This window comes from Bufo bufo, chromosome 4, assembly GCF_905171765.1.
Source record: "Bufo bufo chromosome 4, aBufBuf1.1, whole genome shotgun sequence".
NCBI classification, from domain to species: Eukaryota; Metazoa; Chordata; class Amphibia; order Anura; family Bufonidae; genus Bufo; species Bufo bufo.
Window position 1 is genome coordinate 452,130,140 of NC_053392.1, and position 23,079 is coordinate 452,153,218.

The following is a 23,079-nucleotide window of genomic DNA, read 5'->3' on the forward strand; positions in this document are numbered from 1 at the left end:
GTTTTCAGTGGAGTGTCGAGTTACGCTTCTTTCTCTGGTAGTCTGATGAAGGAGTCTGGGTAGGGTGAATTGTGCCCACTATAAAGTATGGTAGAGGAGGGATGATGCCATGGTGTTGTTTTTAGGGTTAGCCTAGGCCCATTAGTCCAGGTATGCTTCAGTCAAGTACAGAGTGGAGTGGCCGTTTAAGGGGCATAGGGTCCCAGTCCCCATGACTGGTGGGGATCTAAGCAGTAGGAGATACACCGATTTAATAGTTATCCCTATTCTGTGGATAGGGGATAACTTGTAAGAACCAGGATACACCTTTAACTGACCCACCAGAGTCCTGACCTCAACCACATCGAACACTTTTGAAATCAACTAAAATGGAGACAGCAAGCCAGACCCTTTCATTCTACATCAGCATCTGACCTCATAAATGCTCTTCTGGATTAATGGTCAAAAATTCCCACAGACATTACAAAATCTTGTAGAAAGCTTTCCAAGGAGTGGAAGCAGTTTTAAATGCCGCCCAACTCCATATAATGCCAATGCTAATTCACTGACCGGCCATTGAATATAAAAGCTTTTATTTAAAAGAAACCAGTCATCAACGTTATGCTGCCCTCAAAGTAGTGACAGACATGCTAATTTCAGCAATGTGTCATTCATGCGCAAAAAGTAAGTGCTTGCCAAGAACCTGCATCATAATTATTGCAGTCCAAACCTAGAAAAGACTGCCTGAGAAGAGTCATGTTATTCAGCTCTCCCCGCCCATCTGCTCATGATTGACAACCATCTCCTTCATTTTCTCCCTAGGAGAGAACTGCCAATGCAGCTACCTCTGCACCACACTATTGAATACAAAGATGGCTAGACCACTTTATAAACAACCAATTTTACCTTTTGCGTCACCCCCATTTCCTCATAGTTTGTAAGCTCTTGAGCGCAGGGCCTTAAAACCTAGTGTTCAAATTATATACAAGTCTATAATTCTGTAATGTCTATTTTGATTTGTACATGGTGCTGTGAATTGTATAGCGCTGTGGAAAATGGTGGTGCTATATAATAGTTATTATTAATCAAGTGGGCAGGGCAAAAAGGAGTTTATGAAGGAGAAAGCAGGAGATCATGAACAACCAGACTTTTCACAATGTAGAAGCTAGAATGGAGTGGGTAGAAGGAGGAGTGATGTCACTAGTCACATGTTGCCAATAGTCACGTGGCTCTAAGCCAGGAGTGCACAACCCGCAGTATGCAGAGCCAGTCTTTCTGGACAGAAACAAGGCTGATCGTCTGCCTGTGGCATCACCTGTGTTCCTCGGTTCAGCACTCCAGCAGGACCAGGTCAAGTCTCTGGCTGCCAGTGATGGCCATGTACTCCGAGATATCTTTGATGTCTTGGGGGACATATGTGGCAAAAAGCAAGTTAAAACAAAAAGGCCCCCAGCCAACTGAAACTGTTAAATTGGTTACTAAGCCCCAATAATACCCCCATGCCAGGGCCTCTCATATAGATTATACTTGACCTACTCAGCTGCATCTCCCAATTGCGTGCATCAAAACATGTGCGGGGATCAGGAGCAACACGGGTGCTGGGGACCAGGCAAGTATAATATACAGTTGAAAGGAAAAGTATGTGAACCCTTTGGAATGATATGGATTTCTGCACAAATTGGTCATAAAATATGATCTGATCTTCCTCTAAATCACAACAATAGACAATCACAGTCTGCTTAAACTAATAACACACAAAGAATTAAATGTTACCATGTTTTTATTGAACACACCATGTAAACATTCACAGTGCAGGTGGAAAAAGTATGTGAACCCCTACACAAATGATATCTCCAAGAGCTAATTGGAGTGAGGCGTCAGCCAACTGGAGTCCAATCAATGAGATGAGATTGGAGGTGTTTGTTACAGCTGACCTGCCCTATAAAAGAACACACCAGTTCTGGGTTTGCTTTTCACAAGAAGCATTGCCTGATGTGAATGATGCCTCGCACAAAAGAGCTCTCAGAAGACCTACGATTAAGAATTGTTGACTTGCATAAAGCTGGAAAGGGTTATAAAAGTATCTCCAAAAGCCTTGCTGTTCATCAATCCACGATAAGACAAATTGTCTATAAATGGAGAAAGTTCAGCACTGCTGCTACTCTCCCTAGGAGTGGCAGTCCCATAAAGATGACTGCAAGAGCACAGGTAGTCAGTAAGGCTTGATTTAAATCATAGTTTTCTACATAAGGACTAATTCTTGCTGGTATAAACTTATAATATGCAAGTAGATTAATATTTTTAGAATAACTTTTCATATTAGTTTGATTAGGTTGATTCTGTATTCATAGGTTTGTAGAAGTTAGGATTAAGGTCTTTTTCTCAACTCTGTTCATGTTATAACATTTTTGCTGTGAGGTTACTTTCACACTTGCGGCAGGAAGGATCCGTCCTGCGGCATTTTCGCCGTGCCACCGGACTGTCGCTCCGTCCCCATTGACTGTAATGGGGACGGGGCGGAGCTCCTGCGCAGCACGGCGAAAGCCGCCGGACTAAAAAGCCTGACATGCGGTCATTGTAGTCCGGCGGCCTTTCGCCGTGCTGCGCCGGAGCTCCGCCCCCGGGGGCCGCTCAGTCAATGGGGACGGAGCGGCAAAATAGCCGCAGGACGGATCCGACATGGTGAACAGCCTGTCGGATCCGTCCTGCCTCAAGTGTGAAAGTAGCCTGAAGAAGAGGCATGTGATCTCTGCCGAGTCAAATTCAGTTTTGAGAACTGCAAAAAGTAAACCAAGCATTTGTGATAATATCTTGTAGGCAGGGAAACTGACCAATAATCTTACAAAAACCTCTGGAAGAGCATGACATTGTGAATGGATTAAAAGATAACTGTCATTTTTATTTTTTTTGGAGTAGTGATTAAAGGGATTCTGTCTTCAGAAATGACTCCTATAACCTAAACATATGGCGATGTCACTAGTTATTCAGTGAATCCTAAAGTGACTTTATCAAATGATCCTGTGGCTCTATAATCATAAAAAAGACGGTTTAAATCACCTGTCAATCACTTAAAAATGTGTCCAAGGGGACGTCTCATGCTGAAAGGTGCCCAGCTGCAGCCATCTCGTTTATGTGCCCAGCGCCGCCTCCTCAAGTGAAATCGCCGCCCTCCCTTTTATTATATACGCCTACTTCAGTTCGTGGCCGCCTCTGTGACCTCCGCTCGCTTCAGCCAGATCCCGCGCGTGCGCACTAGGTATAACCTGAAGCGCCCGTGCGGACTACTGGCATCGGCCTCATTTAGCGAAGTGCGCATGCGCCTGCCGGCGCACTTCGCTCGAACCTCCACAGACCGCCCTATTACAGCCCATCCCAGCCGGTTTGTGGAGTTTCGAGCGAAGTTAAACGAGGTTCGAGCACTTTGCTAAACGAGGCCGATGCCAGTAGTCCGCACGGGCGCATCAGGTTATACCTAGTGCGCACGCGCAGGATCGGGCTAAAGCGAGCGGAGGTCACAGAGGCGGCCACGAACTGAAGTAGGCGTATATAATAAAAGGGAGGGCGGCGATTTCACTTGAGGAGGCGGCGCTGGGCACATAAAGAGATGGCTGCAGCTGGGCACCTTTCAGCATGAGACGTCCCCTTGGACACATTTTGAAGTGATTGACAGGTGATATAAACAGTCTTTTTTATGATTATAGAGCCACAGGATCATTTGATAAAGTCACTTTAGGATTCACTGAATTACTAGGGACATCGCCATATGTATAGGTTATAGGAGTAATTTCTGATGACAGAAATCCTTTAATATCTCCTTGGTGGCCCTATTTCAACTTTTCACTGTGTATTGAATTACCCCTTAATTCCACATTTTTGTTCCCTGTACTGCCTACTTTTACCTGTGCTTAAAATAGGGTTGCTAGGCATGGTCCGTCTATCTGTTTAGACTGAGCACGCAGCGTGCAGGCTCACATTACTGACAGCCAGGGACTGTAAGTAAATGATTAAAGCCAGCTCCTCCCCGACGCTCCCTCACTCAGCAGAGCTGGAGAATGCAGAGTTGGAGCAGCGCAGAGCAGGGAAGGGAGATCTGCCATCTGCTCAGTGTATAAATGAAAGCAACATGTGGTAAGAGGACCCCTTTGTGCTGCAGGAGATTAACCCTTTAGGGGGAGGGCTCTGGTTATTGACACTTTTGGGGGCTATTGTTACTGGCTAGTGAGGACAGGCGGAATTAGCCTCAGGGTGAGGGCAGTGGCGGCCATCTTAACTGAATAGTGAAATTGCAGTTTTATGCAGACTGGTTGCTAAGGGCTGAATCTTATTAAATATGGGGTAAGTCAGTCTAATAGTAACTGATTCTGGAATATCATGTTATTAGTAACTACATATATGAAAATTTAAATTAGGGTTAATGTGACAGTTATCCTTTAATGGAATTTATTTACCAAAAAAAAAATTAAACACATACAGCCTTATTCTACATAATTAAAAAACAAATCTTTATTTCATGATGGAATAACCTTTAGATGGCAATTTATTTTCCTCAAAAAAGCATTTTATATAAAAACTAAATAAAAAATCTGATTTGAAAAAAAAAAAAAATTTAATAAAAAAAGAAAAAAAAACCTGGACTCACTGATGTCACGCTGCACTCAAATCAGCTCATTAGCATAAGGCATCTTTGTGTGTATATTATGAGGTAACCATCTGTCACACCAGTAAGTGAATACAACTAAGGTACTTTTTAGTAGTTAATGATTGTATATAATTAGATTATACTTAAATATCCTCATGACAGGTTCCCTTTAAGACAAGAAAGTCTACCTCAGAAGAGACATCTCTGGATGTAAGAGGCATGTGGAGTATCCTGTACGTTTCATAGCGATGTATTATGTAATGTCCTATCAAATAGCTCTAACAATAGGGATGGGGGAGGGGTTGGATTGAGAACTTGGCACAGGGCCTTCTCTCTGCTCACCAAGAACAGCACCGTCCATGTCATAGCAGCTGTACCCCATTATTATTATTATTTATTTATTTTTTGGGGGGGGTTATATGGAGGGGTGCCAAATACCTAAGGCACGCCACTGGGAGGGGGAGAGACCTCCTTATGCCGCATCTTACTGCAGGATATAAAGTATGATTAGCATTACACTGCGGACTACTCTGAGGTAGTGCTGGCGGGATTACAGGCATTTAGGAGTTGACAGGTTCCCTTTAACCTCTTCCGGACACAAGTCATGTATAGTTCTGAACACCGCCGCCCGGTGCTCGGAACCCGATGCCTGCTCAAATCATTGAGCAGGCACCTTGGCTAAATGCGCCAAGAGTAGTCAATTCAGACCTGCGGTTTGCTGCGTTTCCGGGTTATTCCGGTCTCTGGGGGACCCGATAACCCGGAACAGGATGGTGATCGATGGTGTGATAATACACCACCATCCTGCGATCCTGAGGGGTGATGGTGACATCACCTCAGGACCGCTCTCATTGGTCGGCGGTTCATTCAAATTATCGCAGCGCTCCTCTCCTCCTACTTTTGTGTCCGGGAGCCGAGGAGAGCTGCACGTGGATCCAGAACTGCACTGATCTCCAGCCAGCACCCCAATCTGTCCCCAGCACCCCCCAGGTATATTCAGAGAAAGATAGGGAGAAAAAAGAAAAAAAAAAAAAAAATTGTTGCATTACACTTGGGATTGACCACAGAGGCGTCCAATGAAAAACAGCCATGTCTACACTGAGGTGTCCAATGAAAGACTTCCTGCGGAGCACCATCACCCTTTCCTGTGTGTTTATGTACAGAGGGGAGTGTTGGATGCAGTCTGTTAAACCATGGATCTCTGCAAACGAAGACGAACTGCAGCAATAGTTGCAGCAGTGCATATAATGCGTTTGAGGAGAAGGAGACTGAGCAGGCGACTGTTCTGGGTCAATCCTGCGATTGCGAACAGACAGCAAAGAGGACAGTTCTGGGCCATGTACGATAACCTACGCCGCGTTCTCGTTGAAGTCTATGGGTGCGAACGCGTGACAATACGCCCCAAAGAATCTCCTGTACTTCTTTGGCATAGGGAGTTTTACAGCACGTTCGTACGCGCAGGTGAGAACCATGCAGATATGAGCTTTATCCTGTTGAGCATAGGAACGAGCTGTAAACCGCAGGGGTGCAAGCATTTTTTTTTTTTATGCGTACGCTGACTGTGGCTGGCACTCTTAGCGTCCGGCCACTGTTAGCGCATCGCACACCCCACCGCTGATCAACTTCGGACGGTTGATCATCGATTTTGAAAAAAAAATTCACATTTTTTCCCCCTTTTTTGTCTGTTAGGTTTAGGGTGAGCTCGCGAACACCCGTGCCCCCACATACATGCACACTGAATAAAGATTTACACGCACACACACTCCCCTATCGCCCGCCGGATGTTCTCGGCAGAGGAGGCATACGCCCAGCTTGCCTCAGAGTCCGAGAGCCCCAGTGAGGACGACCCCACTTTCCTGTTGTCATCCGTGTCCTCCTCATCATCTAGCGATGATGAGCCCCCAAGGCGGCGGAGATGCCGCCAGGCGGAGCAAGGTTACCACCATGCTAGGGACCCTGTGGCCCACCCTAGTACAAGCAGCTCTGGGGCTCGTACTAGTTTTTCGGCCCACCAGTTAAATCCACCGGAGCCCCCTGCCGGTGACCTTGTCTGGTGTACCCCAGAGCGATTTGAGCCAGTGATTCCTGATTTTGTAGGCCAACCAAGAATCCAGATTTCCACAGTGGGCTTCACTGAATATGACTATTTTAGTCTTTTTTTCAGTGACCACTTTGTAAATTTGATGGTGGAGCAGACGAACCTGTACGCCCAACAGTTCGTTGCTCAACACCCGGGCTCCTTTTTGGCTAGGCCCGGTGACTGGACCCCGATCAGTGCAGCCAAGATGAGGACGTTTTGGGGCCTCATGCTGCACATGGGCCTAGTCAAGAAACCTAGTGTCAGGCATTACTGGAGTGGGGACATCCTCTACCAGACCCCATTTTACAGTACGGCCATGACACGCTCCCGGTTTGAGGCCATCCGGAAATGCCTGCATTATTCAGATAATGCAGCATGTCCCCCCGAGGTGATCCTGCCTATGACCGCCTGTACAAAATCAGGACGGTCATCGATCACTTCAGGGCCAAATTTGTACAGGCATATGTACCTGAAAGGGAGGTCGCGGTTCATGAGTCTCTCATTGCGTTCAAGGGGAGACTCCTTTTCCGCCAGTATGTTCCCTCTAAGCGGGCGAGGTATGGCGTGAAGCTGTACAAACTTTGTTAGAGTACCTCAGGGTACACTTACAAGTTGTGTGTGTACGAGGGGCGAGATTCCTGTATTGAACCCCCAGAATGTCCCCCCACTCTTGGTGTTAGAGGGAAACTTGTGTGGTTCCTTATGAATCCACTGGTAGATAAGGGTTACCACCTTTACATGGATAACTTTTATAGTAGTATCCCCTTGTTCCAGTCCCTCGCCGCCAGATCCACGTCCGCTTGTGGGACAGTGTGAAAAAAAAAAAAATCATCAACGCAGCCTCCATGCCCACCCCCTCCAGGTACCTATCCCCAGGGGTGAGACCCGTGCCCTTACCACTGGAAAACTGTTGCTGGTCAGATATAAGGACAAGAGGGATGTCCTTCTACTGTCCACAATTCATGTTAACGGCATCACCCCTGTCCCTGTGCGAGGTACCGCGGCAACGGTCCTCAAGCCCGATTGTATCGTCGACTACAATCGGTATATGGGAGGAGTTGATCTCTCTGATCAAGTCCTCAAGCCATACAACGCCATGCGCAAAACCCAGGCATGGTACAAAAAAGTTGTGGTCTACTTGGTACAGGTTGCCTTTTACAACTCTTTTGTGCTGTCCCAGAGCGCTGGCAACACAGGGAAATGCCTTCAGTTCTATGTTTCTTACCAGGAAAGAGCAGGCCAAAGTACCTCGGGAACTGTAGGCGCCCGGATAGTCCCTGGCCAACACTTTCTAGGTGTGGTCCCACATACTGGAAAGAAGGGATGGACCCAAAAAAAAGGTACAGAGAGTGTCACAGGAGGGGGATACGGAAGGACACCACTACTCAGTGTGACACGTGCCCCGATCATCCGGGCCTTTGCATTATTGGTGGCTTTAGGGAGTACCACACTTTAATGGAGTACTAAATTTATATCCCAATTTAGCCACTGACAATTGGATTAAAAAACTGGTTCTCAGACTTAAAAAAAAAAAAAAAGTTGTTTTCAAAAATATTTAGTAAAACTAAAATAAATAAAGTAGACATATTAGGTATCGCTGCGTCCGTAAGAAACTGCTCTATAAAAATAACCCACAACTCAGATGAACATGGTAAAAAAAATAACGGTGCCCCAATAACAAAGTAAGGGTTAACAGCCAAACAAAACTTGAATATTTATTACCATCATACGGCAGTTTACAGAAACACCCCATATGTGGTCGTAAACTGCTGTATGACCAAACGGCAGGGCGCAGAAGGAAAGGAACGCGGTATGGTTTCTGGAAGGCAGATTTGGATGTCATTTTTTTTTTTGCCACCATGTCCCATTTGAAGCCCCCCTGATGCACCCCTAGAGTAAAAACACCATTAAAGCGACCCCATTTAAGAAACTACACCCCTCAAGGTATTCAAAACTGATTTTACAAACGTAGGTGTTCCACAAGAGTTATTGGCAAATGGAGATGAAATTTCAGAATTTCTATTTCTGGTAACCTTGCCTCACAAAAATGTAATATAGATAAACCAAAAATCATATGTACCCTAAAAATAGTACCAACAAAACTGCCACCTTATCCTGTAGTTTCCAAAATGGGGTCACTTTTATGGAGTTTCTACTCTAGGGGTGCATCATGGGGGCTTCAAATGGGACATTGTGTAAATAAACCAGTCCAGCAAAATCTGCCTTCCAAAAACCATATGGCGCACCTTTCCCTCTAAACCCTACTGTGTGCCTGTACAGTAGTTTACGGCCACATATGGGGTGTTTCTGCAAACTACAGAATCGGGGCAATAAATATAGCTTTTTTTGGGCTGTTAACCCTTGCTTTGTTACTGGAAAGAATGGATTAAAATGGAAAATTTGCCCAAAAAAAAATCTAAATTCTGAAATTTTATCTCCATTTGCCATTAATTCTTGTGGGACACCTAAAGGGTTAACGACGTTTGTAAAATCAGTTTTGAATACCTTGAAGGGCGTAGTTTCTAGAATGGGGACATTTTTGGGTGGTTTCAATTATGTAAGCCTCACAAAGTGACTTCAGACCTGAACTGGTCCCTAAAAATTGGGTTTTTGAAAATTTCTGAAAAATTTCAAGATTTGCTTCTAAACTTTGTAACATCCCCAAAAAATATAAAATATAATTTCCAAAATGATCCAAACATGAAGTAGACATATGGGGAATGTAAAGTAATAACTATTTTTGGAGGTATTACTATGAATTATAGATACACAGCTGACTAGAGGTTTGATCCCCGTATTGTACCATTTCCTAGGTATTTCACTGTCCTTTTTTTCCCTTTTAGCTGCCTGTTATATATCCACAGATTGTTTCCCTTATGGGACCCTATGCGGATGTTTATACATAAGGCATTTGGGTATATGGGGTAGTTTTCTGGGAGATTACTGGTATACTTTTGCTATTGCTCTTTTGAGATATTCTTGTATTGAGCAAGACAAGTTGTGGGGATGTCATACTTTGTCAGCAGGTGAGCTACTTGTGACAGCACCTACCTGCATTGCTGCCATGATTTATTTATGAGTTGTTGTAATTATTCATTACCTAATAAAGTTTTCATATTATTCATATGTGCGTCCCTACGGGTTTTTTGGTGTTTTATATGATGTCATGCATTCTTCCAACAGGTTGTTGGTTTAATAGGTATTACTATGTATTATAGAAGTAGAGAAATTGAAACTTGGAAATATGCTTTTTTTTTTTTCTTACACATTTTTGGCAAATTTGGTATTTGACTTCATTTTACCAGTGTCATGAAGTACAATATGTGATGAAAAAAAACAATCTCAGAATGGCCTGGATAAGTCAAAGCGTTTTAAAGTTATCACCACTTAAAGTGACACTGGTCAGATTTGCAAAAAATGGCCTGGTCCTAAAGGAGTTAAAGGTAAAGTGTCACATAGCAAACTGGTGACATGGCTGAATAGGGATGAAAGCACTGAGACTATATAGACATCTACTGTGTCAATGACCGGAATTACGTAAAAAATGCTTTTTATTGTCATTGTGGCCGGTCAAAGGGGCATTCCCATATTGAAACACAGGACTCTCTCCAGCCTCTTCATCCCAGCCTGGGGACACCGGAAGTCCGGAGAAAGCTAAAGTAGCGGAATTACGCTATTTGACACCTCCCATGGACTTGAATGGGAGTTGCGCAAATGGCATAGCCCTGGAAGCTATTCTCTCAGTGGCCTCCTGGTTTCCCTGCATCAGGACAAAGAGGCTGAAGAGCACCCGGCGGACATGTTTTTTCAAAATGGGAATACTTCTTTAAGTGCCCCGGCCCAACGCCTCTCTCGGCTCTGCTACACAAGCCTTCATGAATAATTGACAGCTCTACGAGCCCTCCTGAAAACCTGTGCGTGCACCATCAGGGACAGAGTTACAGCTTACTTGTCAGTGACTGTGCGCAGTATGAGCGGGTCCAGAGTGAGTGGTATCTCTGTCAATGACAGCACATGCGCAGGTTTTCAGCAGGGCTCAGAAAGATCATGCATGCCGGGGCACTTCAGTGCCTCATTCACAAATCTGTGACCCTTCACGGTGACAATAAATAGCATTTTTAAGAAGGTTGCAGCCATGGACAAGTACAATAAAGGTCTGGATGGACTCTGTTTCTGTAGCTATGTAGCCATGTCACCAGTTTTGTACGTGCGAGTTTCCCTTAAATTCCTGCAATAACTGGAAAACTTGGTTATGCTTTTAATAAGAAATCCATCAATTTGTCCTCAGAAAAAATATTGCCTTTAGGCTACATTCACACAAACGTATTTTGTTTCTGTGTCCGTTCCTTTTGTGGATAGGATGCGGACCCATTCATTTTAATGGGACCGCAAAAAATGTCAACAGCACACCGTGAGCTATCCTAATCCGTTGCGTAGCCCTGCAAAAAAGATTTTCATATAGAACATGTCCTATTAGTGTTCATTTTGCTAACAAGGCTAGGCATTGTTACAATGGATAGGAAAGGAAAAAATAAAACACGATGCCATAGGGACATCATCTTTTTTGCGGATCCGCAATTTGCGCACCGCAAAACACATGAGGTCATGTAAATGTAGCCTAAGGCCTCATGCACACGACCGGTGTGTTTTGCGGTCCACAGAACACAGATGGCGTCCGTGTGCGTTCCGCAATATGCAGTGTGGCACGGACAGCGATTGATACAATTGCCTATTCTTGTCCGCAAAATGGACAATTGGAAAGGTTAAAAAAAAAAAAAAAAAAAAAAAAAAAAAAATTGCAAACCACAGAACGGAGCAACGAATGCGGACAGCACACGAAGTGCTGTCTGCATCTTTTGCGGCCCCATTGAAGTGAATAGGTCCGCATCCGAGCCGCAAAAACTGCGGTCATGTGCATGAGGTCTTAGTCAGATCCTCTTTCATGGATGCCCCGAGAGCAGAGAACCACCTCTCTACTACTCTGTTGGTGGCAAAGCAGTGACCACACTGGCAACATCTATGACCGTAACATAAGAGCCGTTGATTGAATTTATGTCCTAAACTTCCTAAGAAAGAATTCTACAATAAGAGATTTTTTATAAAGACGGAGTCAGATTTGTTCCAGAGTCCCCCCACCCCCCCAACTCCAGCCACAATTAGAACCGAGCACAACTCCCACTCCACAGTCCTGTCCAAAAGAAGCCATAATACCTACAAAATGGCAGTCTGCAAATAAGGAATAAAGATTATATATTTCACAAAAACAATCTTTATTAATGCATATAATAAATTAATCACAACTGAAAAGGTAGCGAGTAGTGTTGAGCGAACTTGTGTTTTAAGTTCGGCGTCTAAAGTTCGGGTTATCGAAGAATCGCGTTATGGATTCCGCTACCACGGACCATAACTTGGTCCGTGGTAGCCGAATCAATAACGCAAATCTTCGATAACCCGAACCTGAACTTTAGACGCTGAACTTAAAACACAAGTTCGCTCAACACTAGTAGCGAGTGATATTTCTACCCTACTTATAAAAGAGAGCCTGTCACCTAGAAAACCGTCAGCGGTACCTTTTGTCTTCTGTGGCACAATTCCAAAGTTGCTTGTGTCTTTGCGGTTCCAAAAATGTGAAAAAAAGACTTTTATTCAACCGTCTGCACAATGTAAACTGTGGTCTTTAAGTCAAGGGGGCAGCAGCTTTCTCGCTTGAAGTCAAGCTCACAGCGCCCCCTTTCCCGTCCCTAAGTTCTTATTTCTTCAATGCTAGACGCCAGAACGTAGTCTCATGTATGCCCCGTCCCCACCATTTCCACATGTGTGAGAGCATCTCACTGAACACTCAGGCACGGCTACGTCGTATGCACATGAATGTTTAGTGGCGCGCTCATGCGTGCAGGCCTGCACATTGCGCCACTGAAAACTAGCTCACAGCGTTAGGGAACAATGCGCAGGAGCGGTAGAGACAAGGTGCACGCGCAAGACTAAGTTCTAGAGAGTCCAGCACTTGAGGGAATGAGAACTATCAAATGCTAAGGGGCGGGAGAGTGGGCGGACGGCAAGCTTGACCTCAAGACCACCCACAATTTACATAGTGCAGACAGTTGAATAAAAGTCTGAGACTTTCAGCACATTAAACAGCAAGCAACTGTGGAATTACGCTACAGAAGACAACAAGGTACTGCTGACGGTTTTCTAGGTGACAGGGACCCTTTAACCAAGTGCATAAGGTTCCATATACTCCAAAACTCAGGAAATGTACATACGGTACAAAAACAAAAACAAATAGGAGTAAATAATTATACCGTAGACAGTAAGGAGACCCCAAACGGGTTAGTAAAGTGCATAAAAAATAAATGTGTCCCACAGCACCTGAATGAAAAAGAAACAGCACTATACGGACACAAGGCAAAAAGGGCAATACGGCAGCAACCAACCACAAGTCCGGCTTCCTCAGGGGCTAAAGAGTAAGGCATCTTTCACACAAACGTGTCCGGATGCGTTGCAGCAAACCCACGCGAGTAGGTACACAATTGCAGTCAGTTTTGACTGCGATCAGTTTTTATCGCGCGGGTGCAATGTGTTTTGCACGCGCGTGATAAAAAAAACTGAATGTGGTACCCAGACCCGAACTTCTTCACAGAAGTTCAGGTTTGGGTTCAAGGATGTGTAAATTGTATTATTTCCCCTTATAACATGGTTTGTAAGAGAAAATAATAGCATTCTGAATACAAAATGCATAGTACAATCGTGATGGAGGGGTTAAAAAAATATCTTACCTTATTCCACTTGTTCGCGCAGCCGGCATCTCTTCTGTCGTCTTCTTCTTTGAGGAATAGGACCTGTGGTGATGTCACTGCGCTCATCACATGGTCCATCACATGATCTTTTACAATGGTGATGGACCATGTGATGAGCGGAGTGACATCACCACAGGTCCTATTCCTCAAAGAAGACGACAGAAGAGATGCCAGCTGCGCGAACAAATGGATTAAGGAGAGTTATTTTATTTTTTTAACCCTTCCAGCCCTATTGTACTTAGCATTCCATATTCAGAATGCTATTATTTTCCCTTAGAACCATGTTATAAGGGGAAATAATGATCGGGTCCCCATCCAGATAGTCTCCTAGAAACCGTGCGTGAAAATTGCACCGCATCCGCACTTGCTTGCGATTTTCACGCAACCCCATTCACTTCTATGGGGCCTGCGTTACGTGAAAAACGCACAAAAGAGCATGCTGCGATCACCACTCGTGTGCACAGCCCCATAGAAATGAATGGGTCCGGATTAAATGAGGGTGCAATGCGTTCACCTCACGCATTGCACCCACGCGGAAAACTCGCCCGTGTGAAAGGGGCCTAATGGTCTCTTATAATTAGAGCAGCAATATCACCCGCCACCGTTGTGATGGGCAGTTTATATATCATTTACTATACGAGTTAATATAGTTTGTGCTATTGTCCTTATTCCTGACATTAGTTGGCATTATGCAATGATGATGCCACACACCTGAAGCCAGCTTGTCGCCACTGCCAGGGAGCTCAGCATACAGCTCATGCCAGGTTGCTTTGAAGTGACATTCTACAACTTGTCCCGAGAACACCATTCCAGGGTGAATGGGGGAGGCCATGCCACCACCTGCTAGCCTCCCGCCCGTGCCCTGACCTACAGAGCCTGCTCGGGGCCTGCTCCGGATCCCGTCTGAGGCCTATGCTGGCATCTGCCTCTGCAGCTTCCCTCGGGAGGGGCACTCACCTCGGTGGGTTGGCTAATTTCGAACAGGTCCAGCCGGTTGGCGTTCCAGTGGTTAATTATGTCGGCCAGTTTGCGGCGCTCCTCTTCCCGGCTCCCCGACATGACTTCCCTTCACTGAACAACAGTCACCCAGCTGGAAAGGTGCAAAGAAAAGAAAGCAAAACGTATATGTATTTCCCCGAGGTTGTATTGATCCGTCCGTCGTCCTTGGGAGCCGGAGCGGCAGAATGTAGCCCAACGTGCAGCCCACAGTGGTGTCAGCACCCGAACGTAACCATCACAGCCAGCCCCCGGCCACAAGCGGAAGAGACCTGTCTGCTTCTAGGACCGGTCAACCATGATCACGTCCATAGACAATACAAAAGGAGATACCAGGCGAGAGTTCCTTCAGGCATCTGCGCTTCCTTATCGCCCTGTGTCCCCTCCTCCCGTGCACGTCACTCCCCGCGCGCTCCCGCGTCGCCCTTTATTCCTGGACGCGCCCACTCCTGTGTGGAGAGGAGCGCCTGAATTCCTGAAGTCGGGCCCACTCCTGTGTGGGGAGGAGCGCCTGAATAACTGGACGCGCCCACTCCTGTGTGGAGAGGAGCGCCTGAATTCCTGGACGCGCCCACTCCTGTGTGGAGAGGAGCGCCTGAATTCCTGAAGTCGGGCCCACTCCTGTGTGGGGAGGAGCGCCTGAATAACTGGACGCGCCCACTCCTGTGTGGAGAGGAGTGCCCGAATTCCTGGACGCGCCCACTCCTGTGTGGGGAGGAGCGCCTGAATAACTGGACGCGCCCACTCCTGTGTGGGGAGGAGCGCCTGAATTCCTGGACGCGCCCACTCCTGTGTGGAGAGGAGCGCCTGAATTCCTGGACGCGCCCACTCCTGTGTGGAGAGGACCGCCTGAATTCCTGAAGTCGGGCCCACTCCTGTGTGGGGAGGAGCGCCTGAATAACTGGACGCGCCCACTCCTGTGTGGGGAGGAGCGCCTGAATTCCTGGACGCGCCCACTCCTGTGTGGAGAGGAGCGCCTGAATTCCTGAAGCCGGGCCTGCACCTCCCAGGTCAACAGCTGAGAGAGGCAGACTGGGCTTGTGTTCACACCACTGTATGGATGTTGTGGTTCGCAAAAAACATGGAGGACGTCCATGTGCATTCCTTATTTTGCAGAACAGAACATCTGGCCCTTCATAGAACGGTCCTATCCTTGTCCGTAATGTGAACAATAATAGGACATGTTTTATTTTTTCGCGGAACGGAAATACGGACATACGGAAACAGAATGCACATGGAGTAACTTCAGTTTTTTTGCGGACCCATTGAAGTGAATTTTTTACGGACCGTATGTGGAACCAAACGAAACGGACACAAAGAAAATACGTTCGTGTGCAAGAGGCCTAAGGCCCCTTTCACACGAGCGAGTTTTCCGCGCGGGTGCAATGCGTGGCGTGAAAGCATTGCACCCGCACTGAATCCTGACCTACTAATTTCAATGGGTCTGTGTACATGAGCGTTGTTTTTCACGCATCACTTGTGCGTTGCGTGAAAATCGCAGCATGCTCTATATTCTGCGTTTTTCACGCAGCCCTGGCCCTATAGAAGTGAATGGGGCTGCGTAAAAAACGCATTGCATCCGCAAGCAAGTGCAGGTGCGATGCATTTTTCACTGATGGTTGCTAAGAGATGTTGTTTGTAAACCTTCAGTTTTTTTATCACACACGTGAAAAACGCATTGCACCCGCGCGGAAAAAACAGAACAACTGAACGCAATCGCAGACAAAACTGACTGAACTTGCTTGCACAATAGTGCGAGTTTCACTGAACGCACCCTGAACACATCCGGACCTAATCCGTCACGCTTGTGTGAAAGGGGCCTAATGCCGTATTCACACGTCCGTGATTGCGAACCAAAACCAGGATCGGACATGAGGTAGAAGGGAAAGATCTGCTGCCTGTTCTGTGTTTAGAGCAGTACCTGGTTTTGGCTCACAATAACTGATAGACTGTAAGGCCTCTTTCACACGAGCGTGACGGATTGGCTCCGGATGCGTTTAGGGTGCATTAAGTAAAACTCGCACCATTTTGCAAACAAGTTCGGTCAGTTTTGTCTGTGATTGCGTTCAGTTGTTCAGGTTTTTTCTTTGCGCGGGTGCAATGCGTTTTGATGCGTTTTTCACTCGCGTGATAAAAACCTGAAGGTTTTCAAACAACATCTCTTAGCAACCATCAGTGAAAAACGCATCGCACCCGCACTTGCTTCCGGATGCAATGCGTTTTTCACTGAAGCCCCATTCACTTCTATGGGGCCAGGGCTGTGTGAAAAATGCAGAATAAGGCTACATGCACACAACCGTATGTGTTTTGCGGTCTGCAAATTGCGAATCCACAAAAAAAACGGATGATGTTCCGTATGGCATCCGTTTTTTTTGCGGATCCGTTTTTTTGCAGATCCATTGTAATAATGCCTATCCTTGTCCGCAAAATAGAAAAAAATAGGACATGCACTATTTTTTTGCGGAGCAACGGAACGGACATACTGATGCGGACAGCACACGGTGTGCTGTCCGCGTTTTTTGCGGACCCATTGAAATGAATGGGTCCGCATCCTATCCGCAAAAAAAAACGGATCGGACACGGAAACAAAATACGGTTGTGTGCATGAGGCCTAAAGAACATACTGCGTTTTTCACTCAACGCAGAACTGATGCGTGACAAAAATCAGTCACATACACAGACCCATTGAAATGAATGGGTCATAATTCAGTGCGGGTGCTATGAGTTCACATCACGCATTGTACCCATGCGGAATAAGGCCCCTTTCACACGGGCGAGTATTCCGCGCGGATGCGATGCGTGAGTTGAACGCATTGCACCCGCACTGAATCCTGACCCATTCATTTCTATGGGGCTGTGCACACGAGCAGTGATTTTCACGCATCACTTGTGCGTTGCGTGAAAATCGCAGCATGCTCCTCTTTGTGCGTTTTTCACGTAACGCAGGCCCCATAGAAATGATTGGGGTTGCGTGAAAATCGCAAGCATCCGCAAGCAAGTGCGGATGCGGTGCGATTTTCACGCACGGTTGCTAGGTGACGATCGGGATGGGGACCCGATAATTATTATTTTCCCTTATAACATGGTTATAAGGGAAAATAATAGCATTCTGAATACAGAATGCTAAGTAAAATAGGGCTGGAGGGGTTAAAAATAAAAAATAAAAATTTAACTCACCTTAATCCACTTGTTCGCGCAGCCGGTATCTCTTCTGTCTTTAACTGTGAGCAATAGGACCTTTGATGACGTCACTTAGCTCATCACACGATCCATCACCATGGTGATGGATCATGTGATGGACCATGTGACGAACGCAGTGACGTCATCAAAGGTCCTATTGCTCACAGTTAAAGACAGAAGAGATGCCGGCTGCGCGAACAAGTGGATTAAGGTGAGTTAAAAAAAAATTAACATTTTTTTAACCCCTCCAGCCCTATTGTACTATGCATTCTGTATTCAGAATGCTATTATTTTCCCTTATAACCATGTTATAAGGGGAAATAATACAATCTACACTACAACTAACCCAAACCTGAACTTCTGTAAAGAAGTTCGGGTCTGGGTACCACAGTCGGTTTTTTATCACGCGCGTAGAAAACACATTGCACCCGCGCAATAAAAACTGAACATTGGAACGCAATCGCAGTCAAAACTGACTGCAGTTGAGTTCCTACTCCCGCGGGTTTGCCGCAATGCACCGGGACGCATCCGGACACGCCCGTGTGAAAGAGGCCTAAGGCCTCATGCACACAGCTTTTTTTTTTTTTTTTTTACGGGGCCGCGTAACGGAAGTACGGATGTGGACAACACTATCTTTTGTGGCGCTATTAACGTGAATGGGTCCGCATCCGAGCCACAAAAAATGTGGTTCAGATACAGACCCAAATAACATTCATGTGCATGAGGCCTAAGGCTTATAGTTCACATCACTGTTTAGTAGGGATGAGCAAACTTGTGTTTTCAAGTTTGGCGTACAAGGTTCGGGTTATCTAAAAATTCTGTTATAGATTCTGCTACCACGGACCCTAAGTTATGGGCCGTAGTAGCGGAATCCGTAACGGAATTCTTAGATAACTCGAACCTTGTATGCAGAACTTGAAAACACAAGTTCGCTCGACACTACTTTTTAGCTTTCCATTCAACTAATCCGTCCGAAGTACAGAAAAAAAAAACGGATCCTTTATTATGAACATCAGTTTGTCACTGCCAGATCTCTGAGAAGTTCTGACAGAGGTTCTTCAGTACCTCTTGCATGATGTTCTTTTGTTTTGGTTTCGTTTTGTCATCTCTCCTCCCTCTCCCAGCTGTTATCTATTAGCAGTGATCGCCTCCCTTTATATCCCCTCCCATACTGCTTCACTTTGCGGTTTATACCACTTCATGGATTGTGCTCACTGCTAGATGCAGCAACTGCTGGTTGCTCAGATAAGTCTATTCCTTTATTTGTGTTTTCCTGTTGGCTTGATTCTAGGTGACCCTGACTCCCTCCGTATTGAGTGCCGGTGGTCGTGTCCCCTCACTATTATATGGTTTTCAGGTGTTACTCAGTCTAGGTACGGGGGCATGCAACTTTCTATCATTAAGATTTTTGCATGGGCTGAGCAGTCAGGGAGAGCTCTAGGGCTTTTGTAGGGCTCACCCATATGTTCCTTAGTTTGGGATCAAGTCAGTTGGATCTTTATTTGTGACTTCTAGTTTTCTGCATAACCATCCGTGACACGGTTATGATCAGTTTGTGTCACTTCCAACAGAGTTTAGTTATTTTTGAATGAAGAAAAACTACTGCATGCAGGACTTTTTCTCCCACCAGAAATAACTGCTCTCTGATGGAAATTATACAAACTGATCATAACTGATGCTCAAAATAAGGCCTCAGGCACACGACCGTTGTTTGCGTCCGCATCCGAGCCGCCGTTTTGGCAACTCGGATGCGGACCCATTCACATCAATGGGGCCGCAAAAGATGCGGACAGCACTCCGTGGCTCTGTTCCGCGGCCCCGCTAAAAAAATATAACATGTCCTATTCTTGTCCGAGCTTTGCGGACAAGAATAGGCATTTATATTGCCAGCGCCTGTTCCGTTCCGCAAATTGCGGAAGGCAACACGGACGGCTTCCGTTTTTTTGCGGATCCGCGGTTTGCGGACCGCAAAAATGCACGGTCGTGTGCATGAGGCCTAGGGCTACAATTCACACAACCGTATGTGTTTTGCAGTCCGCAAAAAATATGGTTGACGTCCTTTTAGCATCCGTATTGGATCCTTTTTCCCCCTCCCCCACAGAGAGAGGGAGGGATCCAACCCCAGGGACAGGAATCCTACAGAATAAAAAGGTGGAGCCTCTCTACCCCATCAGTGGTTTCCTGTCCCTGGAGTGGGAGGCCTACAGTTTCTTTTGCAGGTTCTTACCGTCTGTCTGGTATTCCTAGGGAGGCCCTAGAGGGCTGACGGTGTACTGCTGGGGTCCATCACACTGCAATGGCATGCTGGCAGGACCCTAGGATACGGAGGTGCTCCAGGGGCCCTCCGTATCTTGCAGCAGTTTTTGCGGGGTAACTTTCGGGGACAACTCTGCCCCGCGGGAAGCTCCATCTCGGCACTCAGGATCCAGACACTGTTGGAGCAGATGGTGCGTGGACATCCTTGAATGAAGGCTCTGACACGCAGCTTTTCTATGTGACCAGAGCACAGCTACTTCATGCGGCAGTGCGGAGGGTGACGGAGGGGCATGGGAAGCGTCCACTTCCTCATAGCATAGCTGCTACGGTGACTGCCAGAACCTTAGCTCTTTGGTTACAACAGCTAGAAGTCCAGTTAAAGGATAGATGCCCTAGAGATCAAATTTTATCCTCTCTGCCCACCTTACAGAAAGCGGCTGACTTTTTGACAGACGCTTCTGTTGATGCAGTTAAACTTAGCGCTCAGTCTGCATCCCTTACAAACTCCGCTCGTAGGGCGCTTTGGCTTAAGAGTTGGAGTAGAGGGGATGTGGCCTCAAAGCAAAAATGATGTGGTATTCCCTGCCAGGGAGAGTTTCTATTCGGTCCTGACTTAGATGATTTGTTAGAGAAGGCAGCTGATAAAGAAAAAAAAGGTTTCCTACTCCTAACCCTTCTTGGATTTTTTCTTCTAAGTACAGGTAGTCCTTTCTTTCCTTTAGGGGTAATTCAAATAGGAGACTGTTTAGGGACAAAGATCAAAGACAAAGGCCAGAAATTTGGCTCGAAACTCATCCTCATCAAATAGGAAACAGTCGCAGCAATGACGCCAGGCTAAAAGTGGGAGGAAGATTAAAATTCTTCCTTCCCGCCTGGGAAAAAATTGCAGGACCATGGGTTTTAGACATTATTCAAACAGGCCTAAAACCAGAGTTTCGCTTCTTGCCGCATCAAAGGTTTGTCGTTGCAAAAAATTGTTCTGTAAAAGGTTATTTTCCCATAATAAAAGAAGTGCAAGATCTGATAGAAAATGATGTCCTTGTTCCTGTTCCACACAAAGAACTGTACAAGGGTTATTTTTCCCCACTGTTTCTGGTACCCAAGCCAGGTGGTTCCCACAGAACTATTTTCAATCTGAAGGATTTGAACAAATTCCTGGTGTTCAAAAAATTCAAAATGGAAACAATGCGGAACACGATACAGCTTCTGTTTCATCAGTGTTTCATGGTGGTAATAGATCTAAAAGATGCCTATTTTCACATACCCATGCACCTGGAATTCCAGAAGTATCTCAGGGTTGCAATCTCTATGAACGGTCATCTGCAGCAGTATCAATTCCAGGCGTTACCCTTCGATCTGTCGATGGCCCCGAGGATCTTTACCAAAGTGGTAGCAGAAATGATATAGTTTATAAGACTAAAAGATGTGTTGATAATACCATACCTAGATGACTTTTTAATCATTGCAAAATCCCGCAACAGTTGCAGGGAGGCAGTTCAATTAGTAATGAAAACTTTTCAGGAGTTGGGCTGGATAGTGAACAACAAAAAATCCAGGCTAAAACCAGTAAGACGGCAGAGGTTTCTTGGTCTAATCTTGAACTCAGTGACACAGAGGGTATATCTCCCAGAAGAAAAAATTCTCAGTCCAAATCAGATCCCTTTATTCTACATCTCTGTCGATTCGAACGGCTATGTCTGTCCTGGGGTCCCTGGTATCTTGTATCCCAGCGGTAGAATGGGCGCAGCTGCATTCTCGTCAGTTGCAGTCGGAAATTTTGATGGCATTCAAGAAGAACAAAGGAGCCCTAGATATCAGGATAAAAATATCGAAGACGACCTTGATGGTTGGACAGAGAAAATTTGAGTCAGGGTATTCCGTGGGCATATCACCCCTGGGGGTGGGGAGCTTATGTTCAGGGGCACAGCTTTCAGGGTCAATGGTCCCTGAGTCAAAAACTTTTTTCCTCCAACCGGAGGCTTCCCATTCCCTTCTAGGCTCGGGTCATGTAAGGATATTATCAGATCAGGTGACGGTAGCCTATTTGAACCACCAAGGGGGAACAAAGTCGGTAGCCCTGAGTTGGGAAGCATACCAATTATTGACGAGATTGGAAAAGCAGGTCTGTCATGTTTCAGCTCTCCATATAAAGGGAAAAGAAAAAGTGCAGGCAGACTACCTAAGCAGATATCCCCTAAGACAGGGAGAATGGTCCTTGAACAGTTTAATATTTTCCAAGATCACAAGGTTGTGGGGCATGCCATTAATAGACCTGTTCGCCTCGAGCAAAAACAAGAAGGTAGATCTGTTTTGTTTAAGGGAATCTGTCACTAGCATATTAGCAATTTTTTTTTTAATGAATCCATGTGTAATAAAGTACCTTATATCCATATGTCTTGTTCTTTTTATTGTGAGTCTTGTCATTTCTTCAAAAAAACGCTTCTTATGATATGCAAATGAAGCTGTAAGGAGCCCAGAGGGGCGTTATTCTTTCTCCACGGTGCCCAGGAACGCCCCTCTGAAGTGCCGTGCCCGCCTAAATTTTAAAACTAATAACTCCTCCAAGTTCAGCTAAATCGCCTCCCAGAGGCGAGGCTAAGTGCTTCCCCCCCCAGCGCCGCGCTCAGCGGCAAACACCCCCGATCTTCCTCTCGCCTGCAACTGAAATCCCGCGCAGGCGCAGTGCCGGCGATTTCCTGGGCCTGCGCTATGATAAGACTACTGAGGGCAACAGCTTCAACAGCGTCACTGGGCATGCGCCGATCCCAGTGACGTGTTCGCTGTTTCCTCAGCCAGCTAAATCGCCGACACTGCGCGGGATTTCGGTTGCAGGCGAGAGGAGGACGGGGGTGTTTGCCGCAGAGCTCGGCGCTGGGGGGGAGCACTTAGCCTCGCCTCTGGGAGGCGATTTAGCTGAACTTGGAGGAGTTATTAGTTTTCAAATTTAGGCGGGCACTGCACTTCAGTTCCTGTTAATATGCTAGTGACAGATTCCCTTTAACTGAATCCAAGGGCCCCTTATGGGGTAGACGCCTTCCTACTGAAATGGGACTTTTCTCTAGCTTATGCCTTTCCCCCCTTCCAATTACTGCCAGTAGTTCTGAAGAAGATCAGGAGCGACAGAGCGAGAGTAATCCTCATAGCTCCCTTTT

At 46.1% G+C, this 23,079-nt stretch overlaps 1 protein-coding gene across 11 annotated transcripts in view; it reads right to left on the reverse strand.

Moving 5' to 3' along the window:
* Positions 1-14,909, reverse strand: part of AFDN (afadin, adherens junction formation factor) — a 508,028-nt gene extending 493,119 nt beyond the window's left edge. For 6 of the 11 annotated variants that reach the window (XM_040429428.1, XM_040429427.1, XM_040429422.1 and 3 more), the window contains exon 1: positions 14,453-14,908. In XM_040429428.1, coding sequence (XP_040285362.1) covers positions 14,453-14,554 — 102 coding nt within the window. In that variant the 5' untranslated portion in view covers positions 14,555-14,908. Of the gene's footprint in view, positions 1-14,452 lie in introns of all 11 variants that reach the window. The other 5 variants (XM_040429419.1, XM_040429420.1, XM_040429421.1 and 2 more) reach the window with 1 other exon arrangement.
* Positions 14,910-23,079: the final 8,170 nt, after the last annotated feature.